This window comes from Toxotes jaculatrix, chromosome 2 (assembly GCF_017976425.1).
Source record: "Toxotes jaculatrix isolate fToxJac2 chromosome 2, fToxJac2.pri, whole genome shotgun sequence".
In the NCBI taxonomy this organism is placed as follows: Eukaryota; Metazoa; Chordata; class Actinopteri; family Toxotidae; genus Toxotes; species Toxotes jaculatrix.
Window position 1 is genome coordinate 28,011,960 of NC_054395.1, and position 15,222 is coordinate 28,027,181.

Sequence of the window (15,222 nt, forward strand, 5' to 3'; positions counted from 1 at the left end):
CAACCAGCAAAGCTTTAGCAGACTTAGAGAGTGAAACAGGGGGATTATATCACAGACCACAGTCCCCACCTGTGTGTGCTCTGACATTTGCTCTGTTTTCCACTATTGTGCTTTAAAAAAAGGCCTCTGCTGCTAATCTGCCCTGCGCGCACTTCCTGTACGCACGCACTCAAAGGTCTTGATGAACTGAATTGTTCGACTCTCGTTTAAGGGTCAGCGGGTGAATTGTATGTTGATACTGATCTTTTTCTGTCCAAAGGGAAATGGCTACCGCACACAGCATGCCTCCCCGGGTCCTCGCGGCCCAGCCGCCTCCATGGAGGCCCTGTCTCCCTTCTTCAAGAAGAAAGCACACATCCTGGAGGTCCTGCGCAAGATGGAGGAGACGGACCCTCTGAAGTTCCACCCGTCCACGGCGAGCTTGTCTTTCTGTGACTACAGCCAGGTGCTCATGTCCACAGAAGCTGTTCTGGCCTCTGCAGACCCTCTTCCACTACAGTGCAAGTCCCACCACACACACTGCCACTGCTCCTGCTCCGACACTGATGCACACCAGCACGTCAACGGTGACGGGGCGGTGAAGTGTGAGGGAGGGAACACCTGCTGTTTACACTGCAAGAGGAGCCCGGACAGTCCTCCGAAGCCATGCAACCACGTCTGTAGTCCTTCAAAAGCCAACTCCGCCACCCAAAGCCATGTAGTTCCTGCAGCTGCCGTGAGCGAATGTCACAGCAAGAGCAGAACAGCGGAGTCTGTTCCCCCGTCCAAACAATGCACCAAGAATGAAGCCCACCAGCAACCAGCAGGCGCCACCGTCCACTCGTCGGTCACAGAAGAAGCCGATCAGAGCCTGGAGATGATGGGAGCGGAGCAGGACCAGGATCATTCAGAGGTTTGTCTAAACGCCAGTGCCTCTGAAGAGCTCGCTGGTTTCTGTCCCACCTCCCACCTGCCCGGCTCTGTGAAGGAGATCTCCCACTGTGACATGGAAACGAGCGACGGTGTCCACAATGGCCTGGCCATGTCGAATGACCCCTCGTCCACCCCCGAGAAAGACGGCACAGATCAGGAGGCGTCCTCCGTGAGAGCCAGTGCCTCCGTCAGCCCCAGCCCCTCCTGCCTCAGCGACGTCAAGGCCGCCGCCATCAACTCCCCGTCCAAACTTCTCAAATTTCTAAAGATTCCCTCGATTGGGGAGAAGTCTCAGGCCTCGACCTCTGCCGTCCGTCTGAGCCCCCAGCTCACCCGCAACTCCCGGATCCCATGTCGCACCAACAACTACGAGGTGTACCACTCACCTGTTCCCACACGCAGAGCCACCACCACAGAGCGGTGCAGGCAGCCCCCCCCACCGCCCTCCAGGTCCGAGTCCTACCCTGCCACACACTCTGCACCAACCTCCCCTCCGCAGCCCGAGGACGTCTGCTCTCCGCCCCCTAAGGAAATAAGCTACAGCAGCCTCTCTGCACCTAAAGCCAGCGCTGGCTCAAAGATGGCCGCCCCCTCCTCCTCCGCATCCTCTTCTTCACCCAAAGTATCCCAGAGGGTCCCTCATTATGAAAATGTCTGTGATATGTCTACCAACTCTAGAGAGGAGGAACCAGCCCAGGGCCTCGAGAAAAGAACCACTCTTCCATCTCAAACAAAGGCGAACGGTGGTGAGAGGAAGCTCGTTAAATCGCTGCCAGAAAGCGTCCTGAATCCCCCTTCTCAGCGAAAACAGTCGTCCTCCTCTACATCAGAGTCCACATCAGATGATGAAGAGGATTCAGACAGTCCAGTGTGGGTTAACCATCACAGCCTGCCCAACTCCTCCGCCCTCGGTAAAGCCCAGGGCAGAGCTAACTACTCACGAACCAGAGAGAAACAGGAGACCGACATAAGGGAGGCCACTGTGCAGAGCTCGGAGGTCACCCAGCCGCCGCCCCCGCCTCCAGTCAGGAGGAGCGACTCCTCCTCCATCCCCAAGAGGCCTGCAACCGGGGCAGTGAGGTCCCAGGCTGACTCCAGTCACCACGCTTTCAAAGACAGGCTGGCTGCACTGGGCAAGCTGAGGAGCTCCGAGGATTTACAGGTCGGTCTCAGGCCGGCGGACACGGTGAATGACGGCACCTATGGGGAGGAAAGGAGTAAGACAGTGGAGAGGCCCATGGAGCTTCACAAAGAGGAGCAGAGACATTCAAAATACACAGACTCCCTGGATGGTAAACCCAAAGGTGGCGGTGGTGGGTTGAAGTATCCGGGTTCATCTCATCTGTATGAACAGGCCATTAAATCTCAGTCTTCTGGTCCAGCAGCGGTTAAACAAGAACTGTGTGTGATGAAGACAGAAGGCTCCAAGAGCAAAATAGGTCTGCCGTCCCCCAACACAGACACTCCGCAGGTACTACGCAACAACATCAAGTGTCCTGGCTCCCTGAATCTGGCCTATAACGTTAAAACTCACAGTAGCAACAGCCCCAATAAAATCCCTCCAAAGTCGCCGTCCAAACCTTGTCAGGGCCCGTCCGTCCACAGAGGGGGGAAGTCCGCAGAGACCCCGCGTTACTCGTCCAAATCGGAGGAGAGGACCAAGATCAGCGGTAAAGGGAAAAAGAATCCGATGTACGGAGACAGCCTCCCACCTCCTCCCCCGAGACCTCCGACGTCCGAGGGGGAGAAGCCTTTGCAGCCGGCGCCCAGCCCACAGTCCGCCATCGAGCAGAAGGTGATGAAGGGCATCGAGGAGAACATGCTGAAGCTTCAGGAGCAGGACAGAGGAGGGCAGGGCAGCGAGGTCAAGCAGAAAGCCTCCAACGGCATCGCAAGCTGGTTCGGCCTGAAGAAGAGCAAGCTGCCCGCGCTGAGCCGCAAGACCGACGCGACCAAAGCGAAAGACGAGAAGAAGGAGTGGAAGATAAACATCCCCTCGGTGGGCAGGGACTCTGTGAAAATGGCCACCAGGTGTAAGGAAGGCGTGGAGGGTCTGAACATCTCGACTCTGATGGAGAAGGCCGAGGGGCTGAGGAGGGCCCTGGAGGAGGAGAGGGCGTACGTGGAGAGGTCAGGCAGGGGTCACTCCTGCGAGGTGGTGATGGACCAAGCTCAGGGACAGCTGGCTGTCATGTACAGGGGAGCGCGCTCTGACAACTTCATGCAACAGCTGCTAAACAGGTGAGAACTCAGCGAGGACAAGTGGAGTCTAAAGCTGGAACAATAACAAACTGTAGCTTTAAAGGAACAGTTTGGGAAAAGTGCAGTGTTTTACTGTCATTGTTCAGTGCGTCATCGGTTAATGTCATGGTTCTATTACCCTCAGTTTTTTAATTTATTCTGTTTTCTATTTTATTTACTTTATTTACTCTGATTCAGCTTCATATTTACAAAGAGCGCTGTCGATCTTTTCATCTAACTCTCAGCTTTAAAGCGTGTGTTTCCCAAAATGTTGAATGTATTTCTCAAACTTTTTCATTCATTCATTTATTTGTACGAACAAAGCTCATGAATCAATGTGTCTGTAAACACACCAGTGTTAGCCAGGTGGCTAATTTTCAACTGCAGTCTGTTGGTGAGATGCTCTGAAACCAGTGAGGTGAAGACAGACAGAAGACAACAAGACACCGTGAAGACAAGAACAGCAACAAACAACACTAAGACAATAATACATCACCAACGAAACAATTCAGTGGAGCTCGGAGATATCGACTGAACATTTGTGTTTTGTGACTTTAGAGTGGACGGGAAGGACGTGATCAGCGTGCCCCAACGCCGCCTGTCGTTCGACTGTAAGACCTCCAAACCGGTGTTTACCCAGCAGAGCGACGTCATCAGTCACACCGCCAGTCGTGACGACATGGAGAAGGTACGTGTCACTGCTCCGTCGACACGAACTGGGAGGAAAGAGACACAAAACACACACACACACAGCTCCCTCTGATTTCATGTGTCGAGCTCTCGGGTTTTCACTGTTGCATCAGGGAAATTTGTTCTGCACAGGATCAACTTTCAAGTCTAAACTTGGCACCTAATTTGTTAGACTAGTTTCCTGCATGCTGATGAGAAGCTGCCTCTCCGTACGTTCACTGCTCCATCTGCTGCTCTGTCGTTCTTTCGTGCAGGGATCAGATAGAATCGGCAAGATCACATCAGATGAAAACCTTGCAGATTCAGTTCACTCTCAGCACTTCGCAGGTAAGAGGAGTCCGCCGGGAGTTTGTCAACTTATTTGATCCTCATCTGGTAATAAGCACATGAATATATCAACAGTATAAACTGATCAGAGCTGAAACGATGTGTAAATATTGTACTTAAGTTTAATTTAAAGGTGCTTTACATTTATTTTACATCTGCAGATTAATATTTTACACAAAACATAAGATTAGCATGTAGAATATGATGCATTATATATAAACAAGCTGCAACATTAAAATGCTGATTTTATGTTAATTTAAAAAATTATTTGAAACTTCATCTTCTCTCTTTTTAGGTTTTTTTTTCTTAAATAGATGTAAATGTATTTACATCCATGTTGTTCCATGTTTGTGCGTCTTCAGAGCCCAGTAACACAAACAGCCACTTCAGTGGAAGCTAACTGGTATCCTCTTCATAATAAATGATGATAATATTCTATATTATAACACTCTGAAAGGAGCCTTTCCGAAAAATGAGTGCTTTTATTTTTAATTCTTTAAATATATTTTTAATAATTTAATAACTTTCATGCTTTGCTTTAAGTAACAGGATCATAGTACCTCTGCAGATCTCTGACACACCATAACCGTTTCTACTGAAGCACATCATTTTCTCATTGAGGGGAAATAAATTAGCTCACACCTTAATTACCATATCAAAGGTAAATAAACGAGGCCAGGCCCCCGAGGAAAATCGATTCCAACGCTGCAGGAAAAGATAAGATAAACGGTGGAGAATTAACTCATTTACACAGTTTCTTTGTGCCCATTTTTTTATTTTATTTGTTTGTTTCCTGAATTTTGTGAGCTTTTCCACATCAGTCAGTCTCTGATTGTCCTCTGCAGGTTCTGGTGCTTCCACGTACACCCTGGACAGCGGCATCGGCACGTTCCCCCTGCCCGACTGCAGCAGCGGCGCAGCGGGACGGGGGCTGTCCAAAACGAGGGCCGGGGCCGAGCACCACTCCTCCGGCTCCCCGGGGAGGGCCGGGCGACGGGCACGCACCCTGGACAGAGAGCTGACGTCGCAGGAGGACTGCTACGCACCACACAAGCAGCTGATTCCCACCATTCAGTACGGCTCCATGCTGGAGGGAAGAAGCTCGGCCGGCGTCATCCGCGAAGGTGCCAGCAAACTGCCCCACTTACACACAACAACAGCTCGAAGAGGTCAGATCGTTCAGGACGCGGTCACTTAAACTTTAAACAAACAGGACGTCTGCAAGTTTGAGAAGTTTTTGCTTTGAAATCAGTTTCCTCAGAAATAAAAAGGCCTTAAAAGGTAAAAACAAAAGTGAATTTAATTTACAGAAGTCCTGCTGTGCTGCTGGAGGCAGGAATCCTAATCATTTTCCACCCATTTATCCCTTTTCTTACTCTGATCTGGCTCTAGGTGGCACTAATTTAATTAATCATATGCACTACTGGGAAGTACTAAACCTAAATATAATAACAGTAAATTATTCTAGGCTATATCATCCCTCTGGTTTCCCGTCACACTTCCATAGTTTGGCCAGAGTGATCGTGTAACAGGGATGACATTACATTTTATGTGGCCTTTTAAAAAGTGGTCCATCCTTTGTTTTTGATCATTAGAAATCATGGTAAAGTAAATGTAATAACTGATGAGGTGGTCTCAGAATTTTAAAAGAACTTACACTAATAATTTCCTGTGCTTCGACTCTGAAACTCTTCTTTACCTTAAAATACAGTCCTTGGTTAAGTCAACATGAAGTTTCATGACAATCCGTCTAATAAATGTTGGAATATTTCAATCTGGATCAGAGACCAACACATGCATCCACAAACCAGTAATAAAGAGAAAATCCCTCTGTTGGGAAAAGAGGTGTAAACTTATCTTTAACCTCTCCATCCACAGACAAAGAGGCCCACGGAGCACACATGTTTTCTCCTCGCTCCAAGACCTGGACCTTCCCCAACCTGAAGACCCCATCAGGGCCTGCAGAGGTGTACCTGGCAGTGGAGGAGGAAGAGGAGGAGACGGTGTCCTTCGGCTCTCCGTTCAGAGGGGTAGGGACACGGTCGTTTGGTCTATCCAGATAACATTAAGGTTGAATAAAAGTTTAATAATTTGGAAAAGAAAGTGGGTGGAAACCCTTCGATCTCTTCCTGAGCAAGTTAACGCTTTATTTTACAGGTTGGAACTTTCTGGAAGACTTTGTCTTGATTTTGTAAAAGAATTAGCTGTTGTTTATATTATATTCAGCTGCTTTGAAAATTCCTTAGTTTTGTGTTTCAGACTGATGATGATCAACAAATAGAACATGTTCAATTTAACCGTATTATCAGTATAGAAACCGAAACCGTATAAATTCTGTTGAAATTTTTCGGGGAAATTAGCTGGAAACCTACAGGAACCATAAAGCGTTACAAGCTGCTGGGCTTGAGAATTATCTGGGTCACTTAAAGGCTGAAAACACTTTGCAGTAAAGTGGAGATACATTTTTAAATCTGCACTTGCATCTTACATAATGTAAAAACACAGAACCACATTCTCCCTTTACAAATTATTAATCAGCTGAATATTAAAGATTCACAGTTGGATGATTTCTGTGACCCACTTTTGTTTTGCACCTGAAGGCGTTACATAAGATCAAACACATGACCTGAAATGTGTCTTACCCCCTCTGCGTCCCTCTCAGAGCATGAAGGCTAGTGGTCCCTCCTCCAGCCGGGTGGTTGACCCAGGCAGCCTGCCCGTCCCTGCCCAGTCAGGGATGAGCCGCAGGGGAAAGACCCGCACTCCCAGCGTCCCCGAGATGAGCCGGGAGGCCGGGCTGGAGCTGCTCAGGGAGCGGCCGGAGGAAGCCCTCTCCCCGAGCCGCCCTCAGGTCCTGGAGACCCCCGAGTCTCTCAGCGATTCTCTGTACGACAGTCTGTCATCTTGCGGCAGCCAAGGATGATCCAGCCAAGGATGGGGGAGGACAGAGAGGACTGGAGAGACAAAAACTCACCTAGTCCACAGACAATAAGACCCAGCACCACTCTGAACACGTCTCCTGGTTGCTGGCTGTACTGTGATGCTGCTGACCCGCCGCCGCCTTTGGAGGAAAAGAAACTGTGCCCTTGTTGATGTCCGCAAAGAAAAATCTGGTGACGTCTCATCAGCTGTTTCTCTGTTGCAACTGGAAAGATGGATCGATAGACTTCTCCTCAGGATTCCCAATAAACATGAAGCCAAAAGCCACCCAAGTAATATAGGTTGTTCACTTTTTCACAATCAGACCTGTGGACACACTTCTCTTTAATTCATGTATACAGGACTACAAGACGCATGGCCAAACTAATGACTAGCACAAAATGTTGCCACTCCCGTTAGCCGTTCAGCAACTTGTCTTTTGTTTTTCTCATCGTGGTAGACGGATCTTTGTCGTACATCAAAGAAGCGGTGCGGCGCTGACCAGTTCGATAGCTGACGTACGGTATCAATACATCCGTTCTGTTCTTGGCGTCATTTCATCACATAATGTATTGAGACAAGAAAAAAACAAAAAACCTTGAGCTCCTAAAAAAAAAAAATGAATGTTCATGTCTGTGATTCTTAATTGCTAAACTCATGCATCACAATTTTAAATGTATAAACGATTTTATTGATCATGTTGATATTGTTTTGCGACCGAGGAAGGTTGTCAGAATATGTCTGTTTTAAATCATAATACATTTAAAGGTAATATATACCAGCAATAACATAGATAAGAGAAATGGCTACACTATTCAATGAATATGTATTTCTATTATTTATTTATTTTAAATGTACATCATTTGCAGTCATCTTTTTTTTTTTATTTGTAATCTTTCTGTGAAAATTGCAGTCTCCTCGCTTTAGTAGATTATGTTCATATCTTGTATTTCAGCATCTCTGTTGCTGTTTGTTCCCTAGCCGATAGAGGTCCTATGTACCTACTGCCGTTTTTCAACTTTCTAATTAAAATGTTTTGATTTAGTTCGGTGTCATTTTTAAAGGAAAATATTTTTTTATTTTTACTCCGCTACATTTGGCAGCTGTAGAAACAGATTAGGTTCTTAGACACGAAATATACTGTGTAATAAAAAAATGGAATGGAATTTATATTATATATATTGGAATAAAAAATATTCCAATATATATAAAAGTGTGACACTAAGTATAAATTACTAATATTACACTAAAAGTAAAATTTTTAGTGCTGTGAGACTAACAATTGTTTTCACGATCGATTAACCGTCCAATTATGTTTTTAATTCTCGTTAAAAAAAAGTGAATTTGTCTTTTGTCTTTAACAATGAACCAGAAAATGTGAAATTTTTGTCTGAAAAACAACTGAAATGAAAAATCTGTCATCAAAATAGTTTAGTTTTCTCACAACTGACCAAAATCTACTAACATTTTAAATACAGAACTACTACTTGTAATATGTATTGAGTATTGAGTATTGCTACTTGCTAGTACTAGTAGTACTAGCAAGTAGTAAATCTACAGGTAGACAGTAAAGTATTGCTTACTTTCAATACGTTCAACACATTTATTTGAGCAAATGTATCAAATTATCAGTCTCAATTTTACATCAATAAAATAAATTCTTCACAGTTTACACTTTCAAAAAAAAAGAAAAAAAAAAAAAAACATACCAATGTACCAAAATACCAAAGCCAAATCGTCAGGTTAACGTCACGTCGTTTGGCAAACTAATTTCTAGACAACAGATATTTGGAGAAATTTACAAGGGGAGTGGTGTGAGTTAACTCGCCTGTCTTTGCTCCAAGTTGAAAATATGGACAGATGGCACTGACTCTTCCTCCTCCACCAGCCAGAGTCCAAAATCCAGACCACCGAGTGGCTGTAAGTCCATCTGCGTGAGTTACTGTAAAGCATGAGTCTGACAGGCTGTCACGGTTTGTGTCAGCATTACCAGGCTTCACCATTCTTACTCAAAATGTTGGTCACAAAATAAAATTTTGGGGGGGGGCAAAACAAAGTGGGAAATTTCTGAAAGGGGGATCTGTTGTCGGGATCATGGGACACCATATCATGTGACACTCCACTAAAGAAAAGTACAGAGGAAAACTATAAATAAGCAAATCAACAAAAAAATTACATAACTCGAAATTAAACTATAATCAGTCTCAGAAGCTCACGACCCACTAAAAAAAGGAGCCTATTGTAATTAATTTATGGCACTAAATAACAGTAATATAAAAATCCTCATTTAGTGCTGCTCAGCCTCTAAGCCTTCACAGAGCAACACTTCCCTCTACAGGTCAAACCCGATCACTGCAGCTTTAGTCTATTTTCCACTCACAGCCATGTTGGGACTAGCATTAGTATACCAGAAACTTACATTCAACCCATAAGTTCCAAAAATAAATCAAAGAAATTTCAATAATATAAGACCACATAGGAGTTAATTCAAGAAATGAAGACAGAAAGTGAAAAGCACCAAGTGCGTTGCAAATTGTGCCTTTTCTGACAGATTGTTTTTGATTTCTAGACTCAAACCTTCTTTACTTCTTTTCCTTCTTCTTGTCCTGAAAAAAAGAGGCAAATAATCAGAATTTAAAAAGCCTGAATAATTTCCTAATCCTAGATTTTAACAAGTTTTACTTTAACTGCATTTATTGGGAACTATTTTCAGCAGTGGCTTAATCCACATTTGGTGCTGTAGTGAGTATTTGAGAAAGATTTATCAGGCTTTGAATACACATGTGATGCTTGTTAGTAGGATCAGTTCATTGTTCACTCTCTTCCTTTCATGGGATTTGCTGACAATCAGAAAAATACAGAAAATAACCAGACTTATCCTTTGACTTATCGTACCTTATCGTTCAAGGCAAGGATGACCATCAGTTTCCTGAAGATGGTGATGAAATCCAGGAACAGGTCCACACAGTGCCTTTAAAAAAATATAAAGTTTGATTGTGAATCAGTATATATGCTGAAAAACAAAAAAACACTGACATACATCATTGAATATAAAGTAAAATAAAGGCTCCTTTCTTTTTGCAGGAACTGATAGTTGAACACTTCACTGCGGGACAGTATTTGCATGGTATTTGGTTATGAGCGAACAGGTGGACTTGAATATAAATCCTCACCAGACATAGTCCTTGTCGCCGTTCTCTGCTTTCTCAATGATGAGCTGAGTGTCAAACAGCACAAAGCCGCACATGATGAGCAGCCCGAGGTACATGTGTGCCTGTCAGAAAAGAAAGAACGTGATTTACACCTCACACTGTGACACACAGCTGATCGAACTTTTAGTGAGGAATGATGTTTAACTACCTTAAACAGCATCAGAGATCCGAAGAACATGTTCATCACAGACATCAGGAACAGGATGGAAAGGCCAGACATCAGTGTGCCTGACAGGAAAAAAACGTCAATACATTTTAAGGGGGAAAAAAAAGCATGTAAAGGTTGAGTATACCATGTTTTTCTGGAGGAGAAGAAACTCAGAGGAAATTCTGTAATTTACAGAATATAGTTTTAGATGGTGATTGTTACAGTCATCATAAACTGGCGTTACCTCCAAGGAACAGGTAGCTCCTGCGTTTGGCATAGAGGGCGCTCAGAGTGAAGCAGATGAAAATCACAGAGGTTCCCATGAAAGCCGTGACAATGATGCTGAGGAGAAACAAACCAGAGTAAACTAAGTCTTCAGTAAATATCCACTGACCCGCAGTACTGTAGCTGCATTCATTACACAATAATATTCACACTGGTTGTTTCGTTTTAAGATCACTCTTCAAAGATTCTTGGTTATAATGTTTGCTTTTTATTCAGCCAGCTGTTGGCTGGCATGTGCACTGAGTAACCTTTCACATACCTCGGATTGACAGCGATGACAAAGTCCAGTGTGGGGCCAAGTCCAACACCTGGAGGGAGAGCGAGAGCGAGAGAGAGAGAGAGAGAGAGAGAGAGAGAGAGAGAAGGGAAAGCACTGCTTTTAGACTCTTACATGAGCTTAATTTAACAAAGACAGCCCTGTTCACATGCAAAGTAACAAATTTACCTGTAACATGCCCGCAGCTGAGGCTGCAACCAACAACTGTTTTCATTATCGACTAATCTGATGATGATTTTCTCAGTTAATTGTGTCAAAAAAGTGAGATAACTGTGAAAAATGGCAGTCCCAGTTTCTGACAGCCCAAGATGACATTCTAAGACGTTCAGCCCACGACGTCATCAGTTTACCTGTGAGGAAGGCGAACCCTGTGAGGATGGCCAGTCTCTTCTTCTCTGTCTCAGGGTTGTGTGGTGTCATGGCCAGCCAGAACATCATGGCCAGAGAGCCGAGCACAGACAGCACACCGCCCTGAGAACAAGGGCACAGTGTAAACGTAAGGGCAACAACACTGTGGCTAAGATGCTAAACACTCAGTTATTGTGCTGAATGATGCTAAATCCCAATCTTGAACAGAATTACTCTACACTTGTTTCAAAGACAACACCTCATTTCAGAATTGTTCTCCTTCTGTAGAACACACTGAATTGATTCTGTATGAGATCATCCTACACAATCAATCTGTTCAGCTCGGTTTCACTGTCTTCCACAGGAATGTGAACTAGCATGTTGTTAGCGTTACCTGAAAGAGGCGTGTGACGACATGGACGTAGGAGCCAGCTGCAGCCACAAACATACAAATGGCCAAGCTGGAGTACACCTGCTTCAAGTGCACCTGGGTGGAGTGAGATCTGCAGAAAGAGATTACAATGAACAGTGCATGAGAGATGGAGACTTGAGATAAAGCAGATAACATCCAATACTGACATACTTACATTTGGGAGAGCTTGAAGAGGGCATCAATGTTGATGTTGCGGTCAAACACGTTCATGATGGAACCAGGAATTGCGATCTGAAGAGATTTTTGTTCGGGTAATGCCTCCTCTGAACAGAAACACGTATGATTACACTTCAACTCCACTTTAAAAGTCAGAATGAAATAAAATTCTACAACCATAAATGTTGACTTGCAGCATCCAAACACCATTTATTAATGAGCAGTTCTGGGAAAACAAAGACATTTACTAAAGTACTTATTTTGAGGTACTTTACTCGTAATTTTATGCTACTCTAAGCCTTTCAGAGCGAAGATTTGTACTTTTTTCTCTACTACAAGATGGAAATCCATCTTACTCTGGGCCCTACACTGAGAAAGGATTACTGATACATTTGTAAAAATGATAGTACTGTTTTATTTTCAGAATTAAGGTGAACTACTTTCTATTAAATGATTGCTGCAACTTCTGAGTTGCAACACAGAAATAGTACAAAACTTTTCTAAAACCTAAAGGTAAAATTCACGCAGTACAAAAAGAACTGTGTTAAAACTGAAAGCACAGGATAGAAGCTGCTGTAACCAGTAAAGCCAGTAAAGCGATCACATTTCAAAGATCACTTGAGAAACACTGTGCCTTACAAGCATCTTAAAATTATGTAATACTGTATAATACTTATGTAAATAAAAATGTATTTTTAGTGTTTCAAATCTTCTTATGGTCTTAACTATTCCCCTCAATACTACACCCACTTTTACTTGGAGTTTTTTGGTAATGTGCTACAGCTGCTTGACTTAAGCTACGGTACGTAAATATTCTGAATATTGTTTTCGCCACTAATAAACCTCACGTTGCAGATCAAAGTGTGTAGTTTAATTAGATGAGGGTTTGAAATATTAGCGAAGTTGCCCAACAGGTTACTTCTAAATATCAGCGTTGAGTCCACTAACAGGCACATTTATCTAAGCTTAAATACTGTTCACTCACTACATTTATTTGAGCTGAGTATGTCCATTTCATGCTACTTTATACTTATATTCGACATTTCAGAGGTCTCCATCTTCTTTTAGCCCCCCCCCCCCCCCCTTTTTTTTAAACAATTACTTTTCATTTTATCACATTTATTTAACAGCTGTGGCTACTTCTCAGTTTATTTTTTTTCACATACAAAAGACACTTTCGGTTTATAAAAGACGCTTATACTTCCTTACACTCTAAATATTCTGAACACTGCTTCCACCGCTAATGATACACCTTATGCTGCAGATCAAAGTGCGCAGTTCATTTAGATGAGGGTTTGAAACATTAGCGAAGTTACACAACAGGTTATCGCTAAATGTCAAGCGTTGAGAGCATTAACTACCGCACAATCGCGTTTAGCAAGCTAACAAGGGAATTCCTAGTAACAGGCTAGCGTATTAGCTATTATTATTTCATGTTAACGTTTTAACCGTCTGCTGGCAGCACAGGCGAACCATATTCGTTTAACTCATAAATAAATATGTTGTCACACACGGGACACGCCAGCCGAGTCACGGTCGCACAGCCCGAAACGGCGTTTGACGCATCGCACTATCACATTAACAGCTAACGTCGCTCGCCAGCTAGCCCTGAATAACGAGCGGCCTGGCTAGCTCCCGTCCGCGCGCCTGTCAACACAATTCGACGTCCGCTTCGTTCTTCGGCAGATACCGCTGGTCACCATTAATACGACACACCGGGGTCAATAGGCACAACATGCTAACACAACATACAAACCTGTGGACTCTCCTGCGCTCCGAGCTGTTCGCCTGACTGACTCTTTTTTTTTTTTTTTTTTTTTTTTTTTTTTTTTTAATAAACCCGTACGTGTCAGTCAGCTCTCAGCGGCCTGCTGATGTCACCATGGAAACGCCCAGAAAATGACGACACGGAAGTTCGCCTCAGATTCGTAGGTCATACAGCTCTGAAACGGCTCTGAGCTGTTTTTTAAGTCTCTCTGGGTTCAGGTGGAGGTCCTGGTCTGGTGTGATGATGGTCTGGATGTGGGGGAAAATGCAGTAAAAATTCCCCCCTTCGACTTTTCTCTGTTTTACAACTAAAATACAGGCTTCAGAAGTCTGACACAATCTTAATGTCAGATTTTAATGTGCTCCAGATTTGGAAAGTTTGGGTGCAGTAGGTTTCAATTTAGACCTGTTTATCAAACTGTGAACGGTACAATGTTTTTCTCTACATTTGAACACGTGATAGGAGGTTGCAGCACTTTTATTTTCTTTTGGCATTTACTAAACAAACGAGAATAATAAAAAGGTCGATTGAGTATTTGTATCGATGTAGAAAGACTGGTTTGGGAGATATAGTCCAAGTGAAGGGGCTCAGGTATCTTCGTAGTATCAACTATTTTAACAAAAACTGAATGTGTTGAAGAATATATATGTTCTCGCAGACACGCGAGACGCAAGTGGAACTGTGATTTTAGCATGAATACTTTATTTGCAATATAGAAATCTAATGATATACAGTCAGTAGAGTGTACTAAAGTAAGCTACATATGCTCACACACTGTGTGTGTGTGTCTGTCTGTCTGTCTGTCTATCTGTGTCTGTCTGTCTGTCTGTCTGTCTGATGAAGCAGGTTAATGGAGCCTGTTGTGTTTGTGTGCTCTTTACGTGTCCAAATCCTTTGCTTTCTCTACTTTCTCAACAATTAAGAACTATTTCAAATCATATACAATCATGTACATCACCACTTACCCACAGATGTAACGCAAAAATACATAACACATTATAGATTATATGCCATAAATCAATGCTTTGATTCTATAGCAGTAATACCTACATATGTCGTATACATTATTCAAAGTAAGGTTTTCTTTCCTTCATTACAACAGCATTTCTACGAATACCATATCTCATTCTAACTAGATATGTTGATAACACAATATTTAAGAAATGCTGTTGAAATATAGGTTTTACTTTACCTTTACATCACTTCGAAAAGCAAAAGGCACTGGTTATGGTACACCTAGTACACTAGGGTGGGGTTCAATTCCCTACAGTGCCCTGCTAATAGAATGATGATGTACGATCCACAAAAATCCTGAAGGCGGAGGAGTAAGGTGTCAAAATATTTTATTTTATATATATTTTAGTAAGACCTCAAAATGCCATAAAAAACGTCATAGTATAGTAAGGCGTTAAAATTGGCCAAAAAAAGTCATTTTTCAGAACGGCCTCAAAATGTTATAAAAAACATCATAGTATAGTAAGGCGTCAAAATATAGCAAAAAAAGGC

The 15,222-nt window shown here is 43.4% G+C and overlaps 2 protein-coding genes across 4 annotated transcripts in view; one reads left to right on the forward strand and one right to left on the reverse strand.

The window, feature by feature from the left end:
- nckap5l (NCK-associated protein 5-like) overlaps window positions 1–8,133 on the forward strand; it is a 35,162-nt gene extending 27,029 nt beyond the window's left edge. For 2 of the 3 annotated variants that reach the window (XM_041049019.1, XM_041049020.1), the window contains exons 8-13: window positions 260–3,153; window positions 3,712–3,841; window positions 4,098–4,170; window positions 5,016–5,294; window positions 6,049–6,200; window positions 6,833–8,133. In XM_041049019.1, the coding sequence (XP_040904953.1) occupies window positions 260–3,153; window positions 3,712–3,841; window positions 4,098–4,170; window positions 5,016–5,294; window positions 6,049–6,200; window positions 6,833–7,093 (3,789 nt within the window). In that variant the 3' untranslated portion in view covers window positions 7,094–8,133. Of the gene's footprint in view, window positions 1–259; window positions 3,154–3,509; window positions 3,662–3,711; window positions 3,842–4,097; window positions 4,171–5,015; window positions 5,295–6,048; window positions 6,201–6,832 lie in introns of those variants that run through there. The other variant, XM_041049021.1, reaches the window with a different exon arrangement.
- A 545-nt stretch (window positions 8,134–8,678) lies between these two features.
- Window positions 8,679–13,848, reverse strand: tegt (testis enhanced gene transcript (BAX inhibitor 1)). Its single transcript, XM_041049023.1, has 10 exons — window positions 13,705–13,848; window positions 11,947–12,055; window positions 11,754–11,862; window positions 11,362–11,482; window positions 10,994–11,042; window positions 10,694–10,791; window positions 10,450–10,529; window positions 10,263–10,363; window positions 9,985–10,060; window positions 8,679–9,695 (listed from the first exon to the last, which is right to left on the reverse strand). The coding sequence occupies exons 2-10, from the start codon at window positions 12,000–12,002 to the stop codon at window positions 9,672–9,674; spliced, it is 714 nt and encodes a 237-aa protein (XP_040904957.1). The 5' UTR covers window positions 12,003–12,055; window positions 13,705–13,848; the 3' UTR covers window positions 8,679–9,671.
- Between the last annotated feature and the right edge of the window lie 1,374 nt (window positions 13,849–15,222).